The 17,781-nt window shown below is 31.3% G+C and overlaps 1 protein-coding gene across 1 annotated transcript in view; it reads right to left on the bottom strand.

The window, feature by feature from the left end:
• Positions 1-495: 495 nt before the first annotated feature.
• Positions 496-17,781, bottom strand: part of LOC111622176 (zinc finger protein 239-like) — a 44,348-nt gene continuing 27,062 nt past the window's right edge. Inside the window, exons 5-7 of the mRNA XM_023364522.1 lie at positions 17,629-17,651; positions 17,350-17,557; positions 496-1,190 (exon numbers count right to left, since the gene is read on the bottom strand). Coding sequence (XP_023220290.1) covers positions 17,351-17,557; positions 17,629-17,651 — 230 coding nt within the window. The 3' untranslated portion in view covers positions 496-1,190; position 17,350. The remainder of the gene's footprint in view (positions 1,191-17,349; positions 17,558-17,628; positions 17,652-17,781) is intronic.

Below are 17,781 nucleotides of genomic sequence, written 5' to 3'. Positions count from 1 at the left end.
TGATCCATAAAAACAGTAGCCTCATCAAATCGTGTTAACTTGATCGCGAGTGAAACCAATGATTAATCGAATTGTGGAAACAATTCCTCCAAAATACTTGACTGTAATTAATATAATGTTTCAATTGATGTGTTAACGCAAAAATTAATATTTAGTTTGTCTTCGTTTTTCATTTCACTGTACTTCATTTGTCACGAGATTTTACCTTTTACAGCGGCGTATTTCTTCCTATCGGCGGGTTTCGAAACTAAATTTTTTTCATTGAATCTTTCCCCGTACCTTGATAATATATATAAGCACCAATTTTGTACGTCCCAATCGTTCGATAGACTTCCAGAAAATATTGAATAGAAAACAATTATTGTCAACTGCATAATAATATAAGAGTGAAAACACGGATAAAACTTTTAAGTTAGTAGAATTGGATTGTTTCTTGAATTCAACATAACAAAATCATACTTCAACTTCAAACATAAAACAGAGTTTAATACACATCTTACTTTGTAACTGTATCATAGACAGAGATAGGGCGCAGTCCATTAATTAAGTATAGTTTAAGGGGTCGCAAAAAGTACATTTATTGTAAAACATGGGGAAAAAAGTCAAAATATTGTCTACGAAGTTATTCCTTAGTGGTGTTAGTGGCATACGAATTTGTTTTTAAAAGTTCAATTACGAGGGAGGTCCGTGAGCTATTTGTTAACATAATTGAAGTAGAGAGGACTTGCCAAAAAATACACTATTGTACACAACTGGGAGGAAAGGAGTCAGAAAGTGTCAAAAACTGTATACATAATTAATGGACGGTTCCTGGAGCAATAATTGAGTTAATATTTTTAAATATTTTACATCATTTATTTTTTAAAACGACTTCTGTTTTGTTTTGAATCTTTGACATCTGCTCGAAATTTCAATAAACATCAGAAATATTGAATTTACTACATTTCTTTAGATTAAAACTTCAATTTTTTTTTATTTTCACGTTCAAAAAACTTCTATCATTCTTAATTGTAGATGAAACTGTTAGAACACTTAGGCGTAATTTATTTTCTACGAATTAATGTAAACCTTAAGTTGATGACGATTAAGAAAGTTTGACATCAGGCTCCAGAAAGGATATTATTTTGAAGATTTCTTGATTAAAGTAGATTACTGTTTTATGGAAAGTCAGGTAGAGAAATAGAAGATTACTGAAAATTAAAAAAAAATATATATATTAATAAGCAATTAAATAATTTTATCTAAGTGATTAAAACAAATTTAACAGAATTAAATTTGTTGTAAAATTAAATTCAATAATAAAAAATCACATTTCGATAAAATATCTAATTAACTTCAAACAATTAAAGATATTAAAGAATAAAAATTCATGTAAAAATTCCATGCATACAATGTTTTGTCTACTTAAATTATTATTTACAGTATATCAGGAATTCCCAACATGGTCTTAAACGACCTTAAAGAGCTCAGTAGATTTGTCTGGAAGATATATAGATTACTAGGGATCATTTGGGGGTGAGCGGACAAAATCATTTTTATTTATGATGCATAAAAATTGTTGATGCATAAAAATTTTTGCATTTTTATGCATCAACAAAAAAATTTGCTCGACATTTTCACGATAAAATTGATGAAGATGTAAAATGGCTTTGTGGATGCATAAAAATGCAAAAATTGTTTTGTTGGCCTTGCCTATTATTTTCAAATGAAATTAGTGTGTGGAATAAGAGTAGCTTTGACGATTTAAATAATTTGAGTAAAGCTCGCAAAAGACACGAAAGTCGTAAAACTCACATAAATTCTTTCGTAAAATTGTAGCAATTTGGAAATCAAAACAGAATAGAATTTAACATTAGTAAACAATATAAAATAAATATTGAAAATTATAACAAAGTTACGGCTAATAGATATATTATATCTAAATTAGTAGATGTTATCGAAGCAAGAATTGGCATTTAGAGGGCATAGGGAATCTATTGAATCTAATATAACAGAGGTAATTATATTAAACTTGCTTATTTATTAATTAAGTGCGTTAGATAATCTATTAATTAAAAATACATTTAGAGAAGTCTACGGTTTTTACTGGCTTATCGAACAAACGAATACGAATTGACCCTAGACCAACGCTGGCTGATTGCCCCTGGAAGTCGGCTTCTTACAGAAACGCAGCTTCCCTATCATCAATTGTCACGGCACGCCACTGTTCTGTGATGCTTCTCACATGAAGTGTAATACTGTCTTTCGAGGCTGCCAAATTTTTAACATCTCGATAAACCACACTGTTTAAGTGCTTCCACAAATAAACTGCTTTTTCGTTGCTTTTAGCGCTAAAAGTATCATAGTGGAGTGTTTTGGTACTAATTGCTTTTCACGGAAATTCTTTCCGAATGTCCTAAAATGTCATTATACCAGATTTGGTTACATTTGGTCTACTAAACATCTCTCTAGGCAGCTTTGAATGAGGGTATTTTATTTACATAACATAGTCTAAACTATATTTATTATACCCTAACAGTTAAGAAATTTAATTAAAATTCAACCCCCTAAATTGTCTAGAATTGGACAGTGCATTCTATTCCTAGATGCACGGAAACGTTTTTGGAAATAAAATTATAAATATTGTCGAATATTGAGCATGAGAAAGTGGCGATCGAGTTCATAAGTCGATAGTTTGAACCAGGATGTAGTAGTCAAGATTCTGATTTCGACAACGGCATCGAACACGAATGACAACGTAGCAACAGAATCAGGTTAATTATAAAAAGAGTAAATATTTCAAATGTTGTAGCTATAACCTATACGTACAGCCAATAAATGGTTTTGATAGTTCTAAACCTTAAGGTATTTCAGTTTTTACCACCAATCGTCTTCTGTTGCAAGGAAATAACCCCCCCCGGGATTTAACGGAGAAAATACGGTAGTTGATATATCTTTAAATTTTATTAAAATAGAACAAAATTTGATTTTTGACTTTATAATAATTATTTTATTAAACTTATTAAGTATAATATTTTATATAATATTTCATCCTAATTTATATCTATTCAATCGAAATCAAATAAGAAATCAAATTTAAAAGTTTTAAATTACACATTCACACTGGAATAGTTATTTAATTTATATGATAAATTGAATTTTATATTACAATAAATTTATAAATATTAATTAATTAGCTGGCCAGATGGTCGAGGCAGTTTGTTTTTTTAAATTCATTTCGCCCTTGGGCACTTAGAGGACCTTTTTATCAATACCATCGTGTTCAGCTAGGCTCACAATGAGAAGTGCCGAGTGATGAGGAACGGTGCCAAAAATATCCGGGACGGCCCATCCCCGAAAAATTCTTGGAGTTTATCGACCCGCCCAGCTTCGTTTCTGATTCTCCATAGCGGTAAGCTGATATTTAACCACTCGGTCACCCTGTCATGTTATTAAAAATCTAATATAGGATTGTAGGATTAACGGGATAAGGCGTCGCAACACATGGATGATCTGTCAAGAGGTGAATTCCGCCCGGAAAAACTTTCTATGTGAGCCGGCTCTTATTCAGTTGTTAGACACAAAGAAAACCCGGAAAACTCCATGTAACCATCCCGTCGATGAGGCACGAACCCATGATCGGTGTTTAGTTTAATCCACTCGGCCACTGGTGGGTCCATAATAACGATAGCCAAATGGTGAGGTACAGCACCCTTGTCCAAGACATTCGGTATTATCATCAAAATTTTTTCACATTCTGCAAATATTCGGCAAAAAACCTTTGATACATGAACGGAAAACACTGTTGCTAATTTGTATTAAATTCACATAAATTTATAAACATGAAAAACTCACAAAATGATGAATAAAAGTTAATTAAAATTAATATTTTAAATTAAGTTTCAACGCCTTAAAACTCGATGTTTGATTCTTTAGAGTTAATTGTTTGAGAATAATTAATTATTTTTAATTAATAAAAAATTCAAATTTTATTTTATTTTCAAATATTTTTTGCAATTTATTTTACAATTTTATTGCGAACCTACGTAGTTTATACAGAAAAGCATAATTTACTTGAATTTACAGTCATACAGGCATAAACATGCTAAGCATTGGATTGAATTAGGTTTATGGTTTAAGAAAACGTGACATGTGTACGATCTGCCAAGGGGTTGCCTCCTGGGAGGACTTTCTATGGAAACTGGCCCTATTTACATGTTAGACACGTGAGGAAAATCCGAAAAACTCCACATAGTCCGTTAGTGCAAATCTACGACCAACTTCCAGTATTCAGTAGTTTTATCCCTCGGCAACTGGCGGGCCTTAGTTTCCATCAGGAGCAATGCTTATAGTGCAAATGATTTCTCAAGGAATTTTTCGGAGGCAGTCTGATCCGGATATGCCGGGTCCCGTCCCTCATCATTGTAGATCTGACTGAACTAACAAAGGGTATGATAAAAAATGGCCTCTTAGTTCCTACAAGGTAGAGAATTAAAATTGAAAAAAAATCAAGAAAGTAATTTTATTCTAAATTAATATTTTAAATCACATAATAAATTATTTTTTCTATCATTTTAATTCGTTATGGTATAATTCGCCGTCATTGGCCACATCCGAAACGACAAAAGCATCGATAATGGCCTAAAAGAATGGAAAATCGTATAACTCCATCTGCAATGGTTGCTGTCCGAATTTTACATTTTATAAGAAAACATTCCCAAAAAATATATTTACGATAAAATATAGATCTGAAACAGAACGATGGAAATTTCTGATACGAATCAGCTGGCATCACAAAAATTCGGAAAGTAAGAAAGTTTGCAGATTAATAGGAAGTGAATAAAAATGAGCTAACATCAAAGACAAGACAGAGCGGCTGGGTTATATAAGGACACGCGGCCTGATTTTATTTCCGTATCCCGTTGGGAAGAAGCTCAGCTGGCAAATGGGTGGCAACGACAAACGCAAATCGATTCAAATACATATGCTCGAACGGTTTGCATATTCCATACTCGTAATTGCGGTTTTCTGTATGTCGGGATTCAAAAGTAATAGCACGTGCAGTATTTTTCACCGCTTTCATTTGAAGTTCCATTTAAAGTTTAAAAAGATGTAAACAGAAACTGGAACATAAGAGGTTACAAGTGAAAAAAGCATATGTGATATTCACCTATTCAAGCATTCAATGCTCATTTATAACTGAAATGGATATAGCACGAGTTAAAAATAATATTAGGATGTTAACGGATCGACAGCAAAGTCGTTCTTTAGAATCGCAAACCGATAAACTAGCAGACAGACAATAAAATTTTATTTATATTCAAAAAAATTTTGCATTTATCGAGTTTTATTCTATGCTGGTCACTAAAATGTCACAATTGAATATACAATAAGTAATCAGATAAAAGGAATAAATAATGTAGATTGAATTCTCCCCATAATTGTGTACGTTTTCATTTTTGGCACTTTCCACCCTGTGGGTACCAACAGAGCCGTTTTTCCAGGGTTCGGTCATACTCACAGTAGTATATCTAGAACAGAATGTAAGATGTAATGGAATAAGGCAACGCACACATGATCTTCCAAGGAGACAGTACATCCCGGAGGACTTTTATGGGAAATCGGTTCTTGTTTAGTTGTTAAACACATGAAGGAAATCCGGAACTTCACGTGGCCAGCCTTTGGTGAGGTGCGAACCCACGACCAAGTATCAGTCAGTGTCCAGTGGAGTTATCTGGTGGGCCTCTGGTGGGCTTCCGGGATAGATCACATCCAAAAATTCCTGAGGTTTTTCGACTGTCTGGATTCGATCTCAGGCCTCCAGGAACAGCAGACTAAGATTATTATATAAGAACTGTAAAATTTCAATATGTTTAAAGTAACATTCTGGAGGTTCGGAGTCTTCTTTCACACATAATAATCATATTCTAGCACAATAGCAATACGTTCAGTGTCGGATTTCTCGTAGACGCGTAAAGCACATGCCTAGAATTCCAGGTCTCGGGGGTACCGAAATTGGAGAAAAATGAGCAATTTTACCGTTGCAATCCTATATAATAATTTATAAGTAATTCTACAGCCACAACTAGACGTTATTATTTTATAATTTCGTAAGATTAAGTAGAGAGACTCCTCCAATCTTCTATACCTAAAGGGATCCTGGAAGATCTTAATTAATCTTCCACTGACTGTATCATAGCTCGATGTAAAGACGAAATTAGATTGGATTGATGGAATAAAGCAACGAAACACTTAGGACAAGGGGGTGCTTCCCAGGAGGACTTTTTATGAGAAATTGGCTCTATTTTAGCGACACATGTTAAAAAAAATAATAATTATAAAATTTTGTATATAAGCCTTTTGACAACACTGCGCGTCAGGACTACGTGGTTGTTATGTAATATAGATGGTTAATAAAAAACGTAAAAAAGATTAAATGGTGTCTTGTTGATCCTTAAAATCTTAATACACACTGAAAAGTCAAAAAACTCCACGTCGCCAACCCTTAGTTAAACACGAACCCACAAAATCAACTATCAGTGTTCCGAGTGGATAAAATCACGATAGTTGATTTTATCCACTCGGCCACTTATGAGCATCTACAACGATATTAAATAGTTTGAATAGAAAATATGATTTATTTTTTGTAAAATAAATGTCAAATAACGTATAATTTATGCAAAAACTAGTTTAAGAACAAACTTTAGAGATCTAAAACAGTATTTAGTAGAAATTGTGCAGAACTACTTTATAATGCAACCATTTTAAAATAAACATAATTAATAATGAATAACAATTTACAGAAGTATTATTTCGAGATACTAAGCAAAACAATTTATTAGAATGATTCATAACTTAAATTCATTTTATGTCCCATTATGCAATTTAATATTGCTGTATAAAGCATATATAGTATGATCCAGATATGTTACATTATCTAACATAGATTAAATATAAACTACATAGAATGTTTTCCATATTTTTGACTTTAAATTAGAAAGAGATCACCCAGTGTTTTACAGGTTATATCGAGTAAAGTTTTTTGTTAGCGATTGTTTAATTGCTAACAAAAAATTTACTGGTTATTTGTAGGTAATGTCAAAAATAGGTGTATAGATTCACAATTCTAACAAAAATTTGCACTAACTGCAGAAATTTCATGCATTAAAAATTTAATAATAATAGTAAATTTATGGAAATAAATTGAAATAATCAACGAGCAATTGTTTATTGACAAGTTTTAATCCTATTTTTAATTTATTTAATTTAAAATATATGCTCTCCACCTCAAATTAGTAGAGACTTGCCCCTGTACATCATACTTTTCCTTTAACAGTAGAGTCGTGCCGGTCATCTATTAACTGCTTTCAGGGAAAAGTTTTGAATTGAAATAACATGACTTCCGATCTGCTTCGGAAGTTCATATATAGGGTTTCCTGCCCCTAAGGTTTCCATATCTGGTCTCGTGTTTCATCTATCTAACTCCGTTCTTGAGATTAAGGAAAGACGGGCGGGAGGACGGGTGACAGTGTGACGTGTGAAAAATTATACCGGTGTGTCTACCGATATAATTTTTTCAAATTGTAGCCCAATAACTTTTTACATTGAGAGAAATATTGATAAAAATATCTGCATTCATTCATAGTCTGATTCTTTTATTCTTATTAAGACGAAATTGTACGAATAGGTCGTTACATAATACATATATAATTTGAAATTATTAAATATTTCGAAATAATTCAAAACTTTGCCACAAATTACTAATAATTATCGTTAATTTTTGATATTTTAAACCAAACTTATTTTAATCTATATTTAACTTTTATTAACTGTCTAACCTTTTAATCAAACTTATAGAACTTTAGTAAAGTTGGAAAAAAAAATTTAAATCATTATTACTTGTAAAAAGTAGAAATTTAAAATTTCTGCTTGATATACGTCGACAAATATGCCTAATAATTCTTTCAAATGTAAAATTCATTTTAGAAACTTTTGATAATAGTTATTTCAGAATCGAGGCGAGTAATCCTAAGAAATTTTCATGAGTTTCCGTCTCTCACTGGTCTATCCACGTTTTCTAGAATCTCACTTCTCTAAATCTTTACTTACCCAACTCCTGTTTTGCCGTATCTAGCGCTGCGAGGGATGCAAGTGCACCGCCTTGCATCCCCTCGCTCAAAATGTAGAAATGAGAAAAAAATGAATAAAATATAATGGAAATTGCAAAGTTTTGGCTTGAAAAATTTCGTTAATTTTGCATAATTAATAGGGCAGTAATTAATTTCAATCAATTCGTACAATTAATTGCCCCATTGTGCACCCCCTGAAATAAATGAAGTAGAATTATATAATGTTATTACGTAAAATTTTCATTTCTTAAAATATTTTTTTTGTAATTATTTTTAGTACTAAAAAATCTATTCATTCTGAAATTCCGTTTGAATTTCATATGGCCTAAAGGTTTTTTCTCCCAGATAAATCACATCTATTCACAAAACCATTTAAATATTTAAATGACAAAGCCAAAATTTTATTTAAAAAATTCTACATTCAGTCCTAATTGTAGTGCTGTTAATATTTAGATACACTATTAATTCTTTATAGCCTACCATAAAACGAGAAACGTAGAATGGTGTGCTATTAAATTTTAAAAAAACCTTAAAATTTTAATATTTTATTTTGTATATAGATAACAATATTATAGCAGGTTTCGATACTAGTGTATCACTTTTCTTACAATGTATTAATTATCGTAACTTAGTTATTTGAATTGAATGAAGCATGATAATGTGACTCGGATAAGATTTGAGGAAACGGCCTAACTCCTTCATCATCCGGTCATGTTATTGTGAGCCTGGTCAAACCCACAACAGGCATGGAAAAAGTCTCTCTTAGTGCCCACAGGGCAGAAAAGAATGTATTGATGGTAAAAGGCAACGCAATAAATGGGCGACTGCCAAAGGGAAGATGCCCCATGACTTTCTTTAGAAACCTGACCCTAGTTAGGTGTTACACACATGAAGGAAACTCGGAAAACTCCACGCGGCTAGCCTATTGGTAAGGCACAAACCGAAGACCAGTGTTAACTGGTTTATCCATTCAGCCACTGCTGGGCTCACAAGGCAGAGAGAGTTAAAAATAAAAAATAAAAGTTTCCCAGAAAAGTTCGGACCGAATTAATGTGCTTATTCAGAATTAAGAATATATTTTAAAGTTTCCTGGCATGATATTTGTAACGTATTTTCTTACATTTTATTTCTATTTAAATAATAAAGGGAATTTCAACAATGATTACCATAAAATGGGGTGAATAGAAAGGTTATTTAGAGAGAAATATCTAAATACATCAATAACGCTAATGACGGTACCTCATGAGTCTGAAAAATTGGTCTTATCCTCTAACAAGTTCAACATGGAATAAAAGAAATAAGGTTAATCAAATACTCGCTTCTTCTTTTCCTTTTTACTTGACGTTTCTTTTCACCTCAGGTTTGTATGAATAGAAACAGTAACTTAAAAGCCTTTACAATAGAGAATTGAAAGGAAATGCTTTTTCTTTGCAAAAATTGTTTATTAGTTATATAGACCTTATATTAAACATATTAAAACTTACATAGAGAGAAACAGAACTTTTCAAAAAACACTGCTCAAGTCGCTCAGATAATCTGGAAAACTGATTACATATATAAAAATGGAACAGCTTTTAAAAAATACTGAAGTCACTGAAGTCATTGGGTAAACTTATCACATTTTGAAGCATACTGAAGACCTGGTAATGGGAACAGATCGTTTCCTAACAACACCTCCCATACGTGAAGTAAAATTCCTGACATGTTTCCAAAAATTTGTTTGTGGTGTAGAAAGATCCTCGCATATCTACTCGTACTGTACATTCTTCAATTTGACAGACTTTGGCAACATACAGTCTGCTCGTGTCCGTTTACTTTCCATATACATTCGAGAAATCACCAAGATTAAGAGAAGTGTCCTCACTAAAATTAAGACCAATACGGAAACAAACGAATAGATGAATTTAGCTACTGTATTTCAAGGAGCTAGGTCTCAGATTTCTTCAAATTTTAAAAACTGCTAATGAAAAAAAGTTGTATAGGATGAAGAGAAACAGTCATTTTTTGTTGTTTTTATTCATCCCGCGACTTCAAAATCATTACATTGTAAAGAAATCAATGGACTATAAAAATATGTGTGATTTCAAGGAAAATTCAATGAAAGATAATGCCAAAAGATATAGAAAAATTTCTGATGTGCTAATTTGTTTCTTTGTCAGACACGTACAAAATTTTTCTTTCTATTTTCTACGTACAAAGTTTTGTTTCTAATCATCCCACTTCAAGGTACAGGTAATTGACAAATTGATTAAAAAATTAAAAATTAAAATACTTTTATTAAAAAAAATAATAATTGATTATGCAAATTAATTTCTTCTGAACTCGTAAAACGCACTGAAATTTATTTCATATGTTAATCCTAAATATACATAAAATATACATTTTGTAAGTTAAAAATAAAAATTTGTAACGTCAACAATAATTAAAATATTAGTTTAAACATTTTATTGATTCATTCCGCATACTTTAAAAGCCACGTATACAGGCAAAATAATAAATTACTAATGCTTAAAATCGATAAACTATATGTAATTAAATGATAACTGGACTGGATTAGATGGATGACATAAGGCAACGCAACGTGTGCGATCCACCAAAAGAGGTGCCTTCCAGGAGGATTTTTATGGGGAAACTAGCCTCTATTTAGGTGTTAGATACGTGTAGTAAACCCGGAAAACTCTACATGACTGTTGCTGAGGTCCAACCCGAGTTTCATTATAAATGTTCAGTAGTTTTATCTTTTCAGTAGTAGACCAATTGGATATAATCCTTGATTCTGGATTCAATATAATCCTATAAATGAAAATTATAATTTGTAACTATAACTTTGATAAGTACAGAATATAAAATATATATATAATTTCTTTCTTAAGATGTTTATTGGTCGTTACAATGGCCTAAAAGTAACTATTGACTTATAATTCAAGACTGTTTTTCGGTGATATTAATATAAAAGAGTTTATATGGAAATGTTAATTGTAAGATAAAACTAATAACTGCATATTCTATTACTATATTTCTTATAAAAGTAAAATATGCAATATTTTATTTTTTAAATTATCATATTTCTTGCAGGAATATATGCATATTTCAATGTCTATTTATTAATTCCATATTCTAGACATTAATTCATTTTACATCTTTAATTTTTTATATCATTTAAAAATCTTAAAATTTAAATTGCCGTACTGTGCGTTATTGTAAATCAGCACTTTAAATAATATATTAGTTTAAACTGAAATTTCTTGCTTTAAATATACACTATATAGTTTTTTTCTCTTCAGCTCTAAAAATGCGCTATTAACCACGCCTTTAAAGCCGCAGGCTAAGAATATATTTAAATCAAATTTAAATATTTGATGTTTGCAAAGAAAATTTCTTTGTAAATTGCATTCATTATTATATTTTCAATTTAAGCGTGTTTTAACAGAAAACAACTCTTCAAATTTAAAGAATATTTTCAGCTCATATCTACTGTTTTTCTGTCGATTTATTTCATTTCAAGAGCATTATACGAATTTAAACTAAATTTATGTTTTTGTGAACAGATTGCAATTGTGAATCAGTGTAAAATTTATTAAATATCTGCACGGAATTGAATTGGATTGATGGAATAAGGCAATGGATCACATGAGCAATCTCTGAGGGTGGTGCCTCCCAGGAAAACTCAGAGGAAAACTTTATATGTTGAACAGTGTAGAAAATCCGGAAAACTCCAAGTGATCAGCCCATTGTTAGGCACGAACCCGCGACCCCCGTGATCAGTGTTGGGTTGTTTTATCCATTCGACAATTGGTAGGCTATATGCAAGGGAAAACAGAGAAAACAAATAAAGAAAAAGTTTTATATGATGAATTAAGAATGTTTAACTTCAATTGATGAATTTTAGTTTCGTGAGAAACTAGCACACAGCAGATAATATATGGTCAATTCGAATGTAATCCGTTTGGATAGACTCATTATTCTCAGTACGATCAACTAGCTTAGGCAGGAACTAATTAAAAAAAAAAAAAAAAAACTAACAAAAGAAAAATCAAGAATGTTTCGAAAACTTGAGCTCGAACCGTAGCGATCGGAATGATCATCTTGATAGGATTCCGAAGGATTTAAGCTTGATAATGAAAATCTGGAGATTATAACACCAAAAAATTCAGAGAGAGAGAGAGAGAACATAACATCAAATTTTTCAAAGTTAAACATGTTTTAATTTGAACAAGCAAGAATACATTTATGTAAAACAGATGATAATTTTTGCATAAAGAATCTGTTTCTCTGTAAAAGAATTTGGAGAAATGAAATTTCTTGGAACAATAAAAAGCGTATCAAACTATAAATGAATTTCTTTCAATAAATGAGAATTTCTAAATTATCTAAAAGCTAAATCATGTATAATTGTGTATAAATTCTTAATTTTACCAGTGTTTTCTTTTCACATATCCAATCAAAATGATCACCGAGAAATATACTAAAATTAAAGCATTAAAATAATTAAAATTTACCGTATTACCATATTTCTGTAAATTGTAGCTAAATTTCTTAGTATTTTACTTCAATCGATCCATATAGACTACTTATAATTTTCTTTAATAAAAAACTACTACTAATAATAGTAATTTTTTAAAAAAGTTCATTAATTATTAAAAACTAACTTCCAGAATATATATGAATAATAAAATTGTAAAATATAAAACCACGTAGCATGACTAGATTTAAATTACTTTTAAAGACATGCATTGGAAACTAACACCTCACTGCATAGTCATCTGGCCTACGCAAATTAGCTTTAATTATATTATAGATTGCATCATGGGATAAGTATCGTGTTATATTTTTTTAATTTTAAAAATAGCAAAGATTAATATATAATAATAATAGTAATATGATACAGCCATTAAAACATAGTAAAAGTAAAGGTGAAAGATTGTTGATAGAATAAGGAAATGCAACACATTGGACGATCTGCCAAGAAGGAACGCCTCCCGGGAGGATTTTCCATGGAAACTATCCCCACTGTAGGTGTTAGACACGTGAAGAAAACCGAGAAAACTCAACGTGGTATGGTTTTGAGCCTCATCCTTTGGTGAGGCTCAAAACCGCGACCATCTTGGCCATGGTGGCACAATAATAGTGAACGATGTAAAAACAATAATTTAGTCGATTACTCGTACAGTACAGTACATCAAAGACTCTCCCATTGTGGAAAGAGTTTGACTATCACACTGATTATAATATCTTGAATTTGATGGCCGGATATATCGGGTTCCGTTCCTCACCATCGGCATTCCATTGTGTATCTTGATTTAAAGGTCCTCTTATTATCCTGTGGGAAGAAAGAATCCAAAAGAAAGAAAATCGTTAAATGGTCTAGTCCAGGGACGGCGATATGATAGAAGTAACAACCAGAATAAGTAGATACATACGAAACAATAACGATTTTAACCTTAAAAATTGTTACTCTTAAGATTCTACTAAAATGGAGATTAATGAAAATATAACAGATTCAAATTAAAAAAAAGGTAAAATATATCTAAGTGAATAAAAGAAACTCATTCACTTTTGATGTAGTCTGAAAAGAGCGATAAAACCGAAACGTGTTACTACTTATATTTTAAAAGTCAAATAAAAAGGAGTCTAAAACAAGTGATTTCTTGGCTGAGATGTCGGATATCAACGAGTTATACACTATGGATTCGCGGACTGTATAAAATTAATGAATCTCTCTGAAAAGAAAATTGTTTATAAATTGCCTTTCTATTTTCCTTAAGATATAAAATATCAGTATATGATAATGGGCGTTTGCTCATTAGTTAGATGTTCAAGTAACAGCACGATTCAGAGAAGTTATAAATTTCTATGTTTTTTTCAGAGAAAACGTAGAATATAAGTTGAAATATTGTTATTTTTTATCTCCGTTTTTCTCTACCATTCATGGAAATTTACGATAGACAGTCATCTCTATATTTTAAAATTTAAATGAAATTTTTAATAACTTTTCTTTGTTCAAAGCTAGATCAAATAGATCAAAGCTAATCAAATTTTTCTACGTATTTAATTAAATTTCAAACAGATCATTATTTTTAAACGTTTTTATTTAGCTTTATATATTCTCAAAAATCTTACAACCCAAATTACATTTATTTACAATCGAGATAAAAGACTGAAACTGAGAACATACTTATTCAAGGATAATGCATTTTAATGATGTTTTAGGGAGTGCGCCCACCATTCTCCCCACATCGAAACCCGATAAACATAACAAAATTTAGAATTTAATCATGCTATGTGTGTGTGTAAATGCACTGTAATGAAGTATACGGTGGGGTGATGTCACTCCACCATCCCCTACTCCCAATTTCAAAAAACATGACCAATAGCAGCGTTTTATTTAAAAATTTAAAAATATAGTATATTAAAAGTATTATTATTAAGTAAAGTTTACCTCAAACTTGCTTTAATAATATATTTTAGTTATATTTATTAATTATATATTTGAATCTATCAATATTATCCTAATTCCTGTAACCGATGTAATAGATCAAAGCTACCCGTATTAGAATGTGCGAAATCGTCCACTTCGATCCTGTAAATATTTATTAATTAAGTTATATTTATCTACCCATAGGATGAGTTCATTTGTAAGACACAAATGAACTCATCCTATCTCTACAGATTTCGTGCATACTCTTACTTATCTTCTATTTTGGTAGCAGAAACTAAAACTCATTTATCATATATTTTAATCCAAATCCAATAGTTTAATTTTGAATCTGTTAAAAAGATGATGAATGAGTGTACACTATATAATCAAACTAATAGACTAAATCTTACAAAGAGAGGGCCAGACTTAGCCCTAAACACAAATATCTTGTCCAAATAATAGAACAAGCATTTCCGAAAAACGGGCCTCTGAAAATTGAGTGTTTAGTTTATAAGACTTTGGAGTCTTATAAGCTAACACTAAACAAGCTTTATATGTATATTAGCACATGAGCCCCGGCGTTGCTCGGACAAAAAGTAACGATAGCAAAGATTAAGATTATTAGATTATAGCCGATCTTACCCGTTTTCACCGAGTGCAAGAATTAAGTCCCTCTTCTTCCGAGACTAATTTGAGAATTTTTAGATACCTGCTTACCACACCGGGATAACGATAATTAAGACACTGCAACCACTAACAGGTGCGTAGTACCTCTAAGTGATAAATACTAAACGTTTTCGTAACTCTTTCTGGGTTCTTCTTCAGGTTTAATAAATTCGAAAAATAAGCTGGATCTTCCAGAATCATTCATAAATATAAATTCGAACATTAAGACGAAGAGTTCGAATAAAGCGAACTTATGTGCATGCGCTCCCCGTGTCAACTTTATATACAATGAAACACTAAATATCGTTGAGAATTTTTAGAAGGGTCTAAAAATATGTTCGATTTCCTGCATAAATGCAAAAAAAAGCATCTAAAATAGTATAATAGAAGCCGCGTTCTTCACGGTAAGCCTTAAACCTGTCCCTCTTCCCTCGTGGAGGGATTTCGAAAAATCCCTTCTTATTGTACGTTCTCATGACGTCCCCAAACTGTTTACCAAATTTCAACTTTCAACTCCGAACCGTTTGGACTCTGCGCTTATTATTATTATCAGCCCATCTCGATTATAAGATGTAGGTTCGAACCTTCGCAATTTTACTTTTTTAATGTGTAGGAAATAAGAAAATTATTATATTATTTTACCGTATCATTAGCCTTATTATTACTATTATTGTTCCTCACGTTTAATGCTTATAAAACAAGAGATTAAAAAACGTGACGACATGTCCTGTTTAGCGAAAACAAAGTCTGTAGATTTAACTTTTGTATGCCGTACAGGCCTACAGGATGTTTGATCTTGTTCCAGGGTATATCTATTGTAAGCATTGTTTGACACAGATCAATTGTAAAGGTGCCCGTTTAAGTTAAAAACTTGGAATTTGGAAAAAAAATTGCAAAATTGTGATTTAGTTCATTTTCCTACTTGAAAAAATTATAAGGAATTATATTATGGTTGAAATTTTAGGAAATATGCTACAAATATTCGAGAATCTATATATTAATTGAAAGAGGGTTTCAGTTTTTCCGACTTAGTTTGAATAAACGGCCAGGAATAAAAAATATGGTTCGGGTATCAAATTAAAGCTCTTATCCTGTAGATGCTGCTGCTGAAGAGAGATTTGAGAAAGCTTCAGTGGTTCAGGCGTGGCGAAGTTGCAAAGATACACTGTTAAGCCTACAGAACAAACATGTCGTGGTCCTATCCCCGTAAACTTTAGCCAGAGCAATTTTATTTTTGCTTTTTAATTTCATTCTTGTAAATGCTGAGGTCAATAAAGGCACTGTATATTTTAGTTACCAAGACTATTGTTTCTATCATCCTCTCCCAACTCAACCTCGCCAATCTCCCATCCCCTTAAAAGCGCGAGCAACGCCGGACACGTGCGGCTAGTTATTATTTAAATTTGAAAACCGATTTGAAGGATTCAAGGCAGGCAAAAGTGAATTTTTAATATTTAGTGCTCCTTCTTTTAATGCCGAAAAAAAACAAAAGAAACATCCTAATAGTATTGATTGAAATCTAGAGCAACAATGCTAAAAGATGAAGTTAGTGTTCCAGACTTTTAAGACGTGAATTCAGCCGTTCTCACTCGAACAGACAAACAGACGTGAATTCGAAACTAGTCTACATACCAGGTTTATCCTGAATATATATGTAAAAAGTTTTTTAAAAACCGTTTCAGCTCTTCTCGAGTGATATTCGAGTAGGCAAAAATACAGATATAATTTCAATTTTATACCACATAGATTAAATTAAATACTATTTCAATTGTTTATACTATTTAACAAAAATATCAAGGAAGTTATCTGTATATATAAATTACAATAATTTCTGAAAGAATACGAATTATTCCATATTCACAACTCAAAAAATTCCTAAATTTGTTTTTATGAAATGATCGAGTAGATGTATCAAAGTGATACTACATACAGGCTAATTTTGAATCCAGTTTTCAATGAAATATTTTATAATTTGTATCCATCAATCGTCTTCTTATAAAGTTATTAACATTTTTCTTATAAAGCCGTTAATAATTTAACAACTTTATGATTCTTAAAATCTAATATGTGAAGACCCTTAGAAAATTAAAACTAAATTGACGGAAAACAAGAAAAGCAAGATAAAAAAAAATAATAAAATTATTTATTTGAACTTACGTTAATGTTGTCGACTGTTGGAATGTTGTGTATCGTGATGACGTCGAAGATCCACTTTCCTCTGGAAAGCACGCGGGCATATATCGCAAGAAAATGGTTTATATCCAGTATGTTTTCGACTATGTGTTATTAGATTCGACGATTGGCTGAAGGCCTTTCCGCATACACCACATTTGTGAGGTTTCTCTCCTAGAATAGAATAGAAAACCTGAGTTATTCCTCAATTTTCTTTGTACTTGTACTGTACATTTCTAATAGGCCTATGTCATGTAAACTCACAATTTCATACAAAATCAAATTCGCTAAAAACATAAAATGCAATGTTAAAGTAATTTAAATTCGCAGGATCTCAATAATTTACAATTTAAAATCGAATACTGGCGAGAACACGAAAAAACTCTAAACCGCTGTTTAGAGGTTATTTTACATGCA

Source organism: Centruroides sculpturatus, unplaced genomic scaffold (assembly GCF_000671375.1).
Source record: "Centruroides sculpturatus isolate CEXI.00-Female unplaced genomic scaffold, Cexi_2.0 scaffold306, whole genome shotgun sequence".
NCBI lineage: Eukaryota > Metazoa > Arthropoda > Arachnida > Scorpiones > Buthidae > Centruroides > Centruroides sculpturatus.
This window is presented reverse-complemented; position numbering and strand designations above follow the sequence as displayed.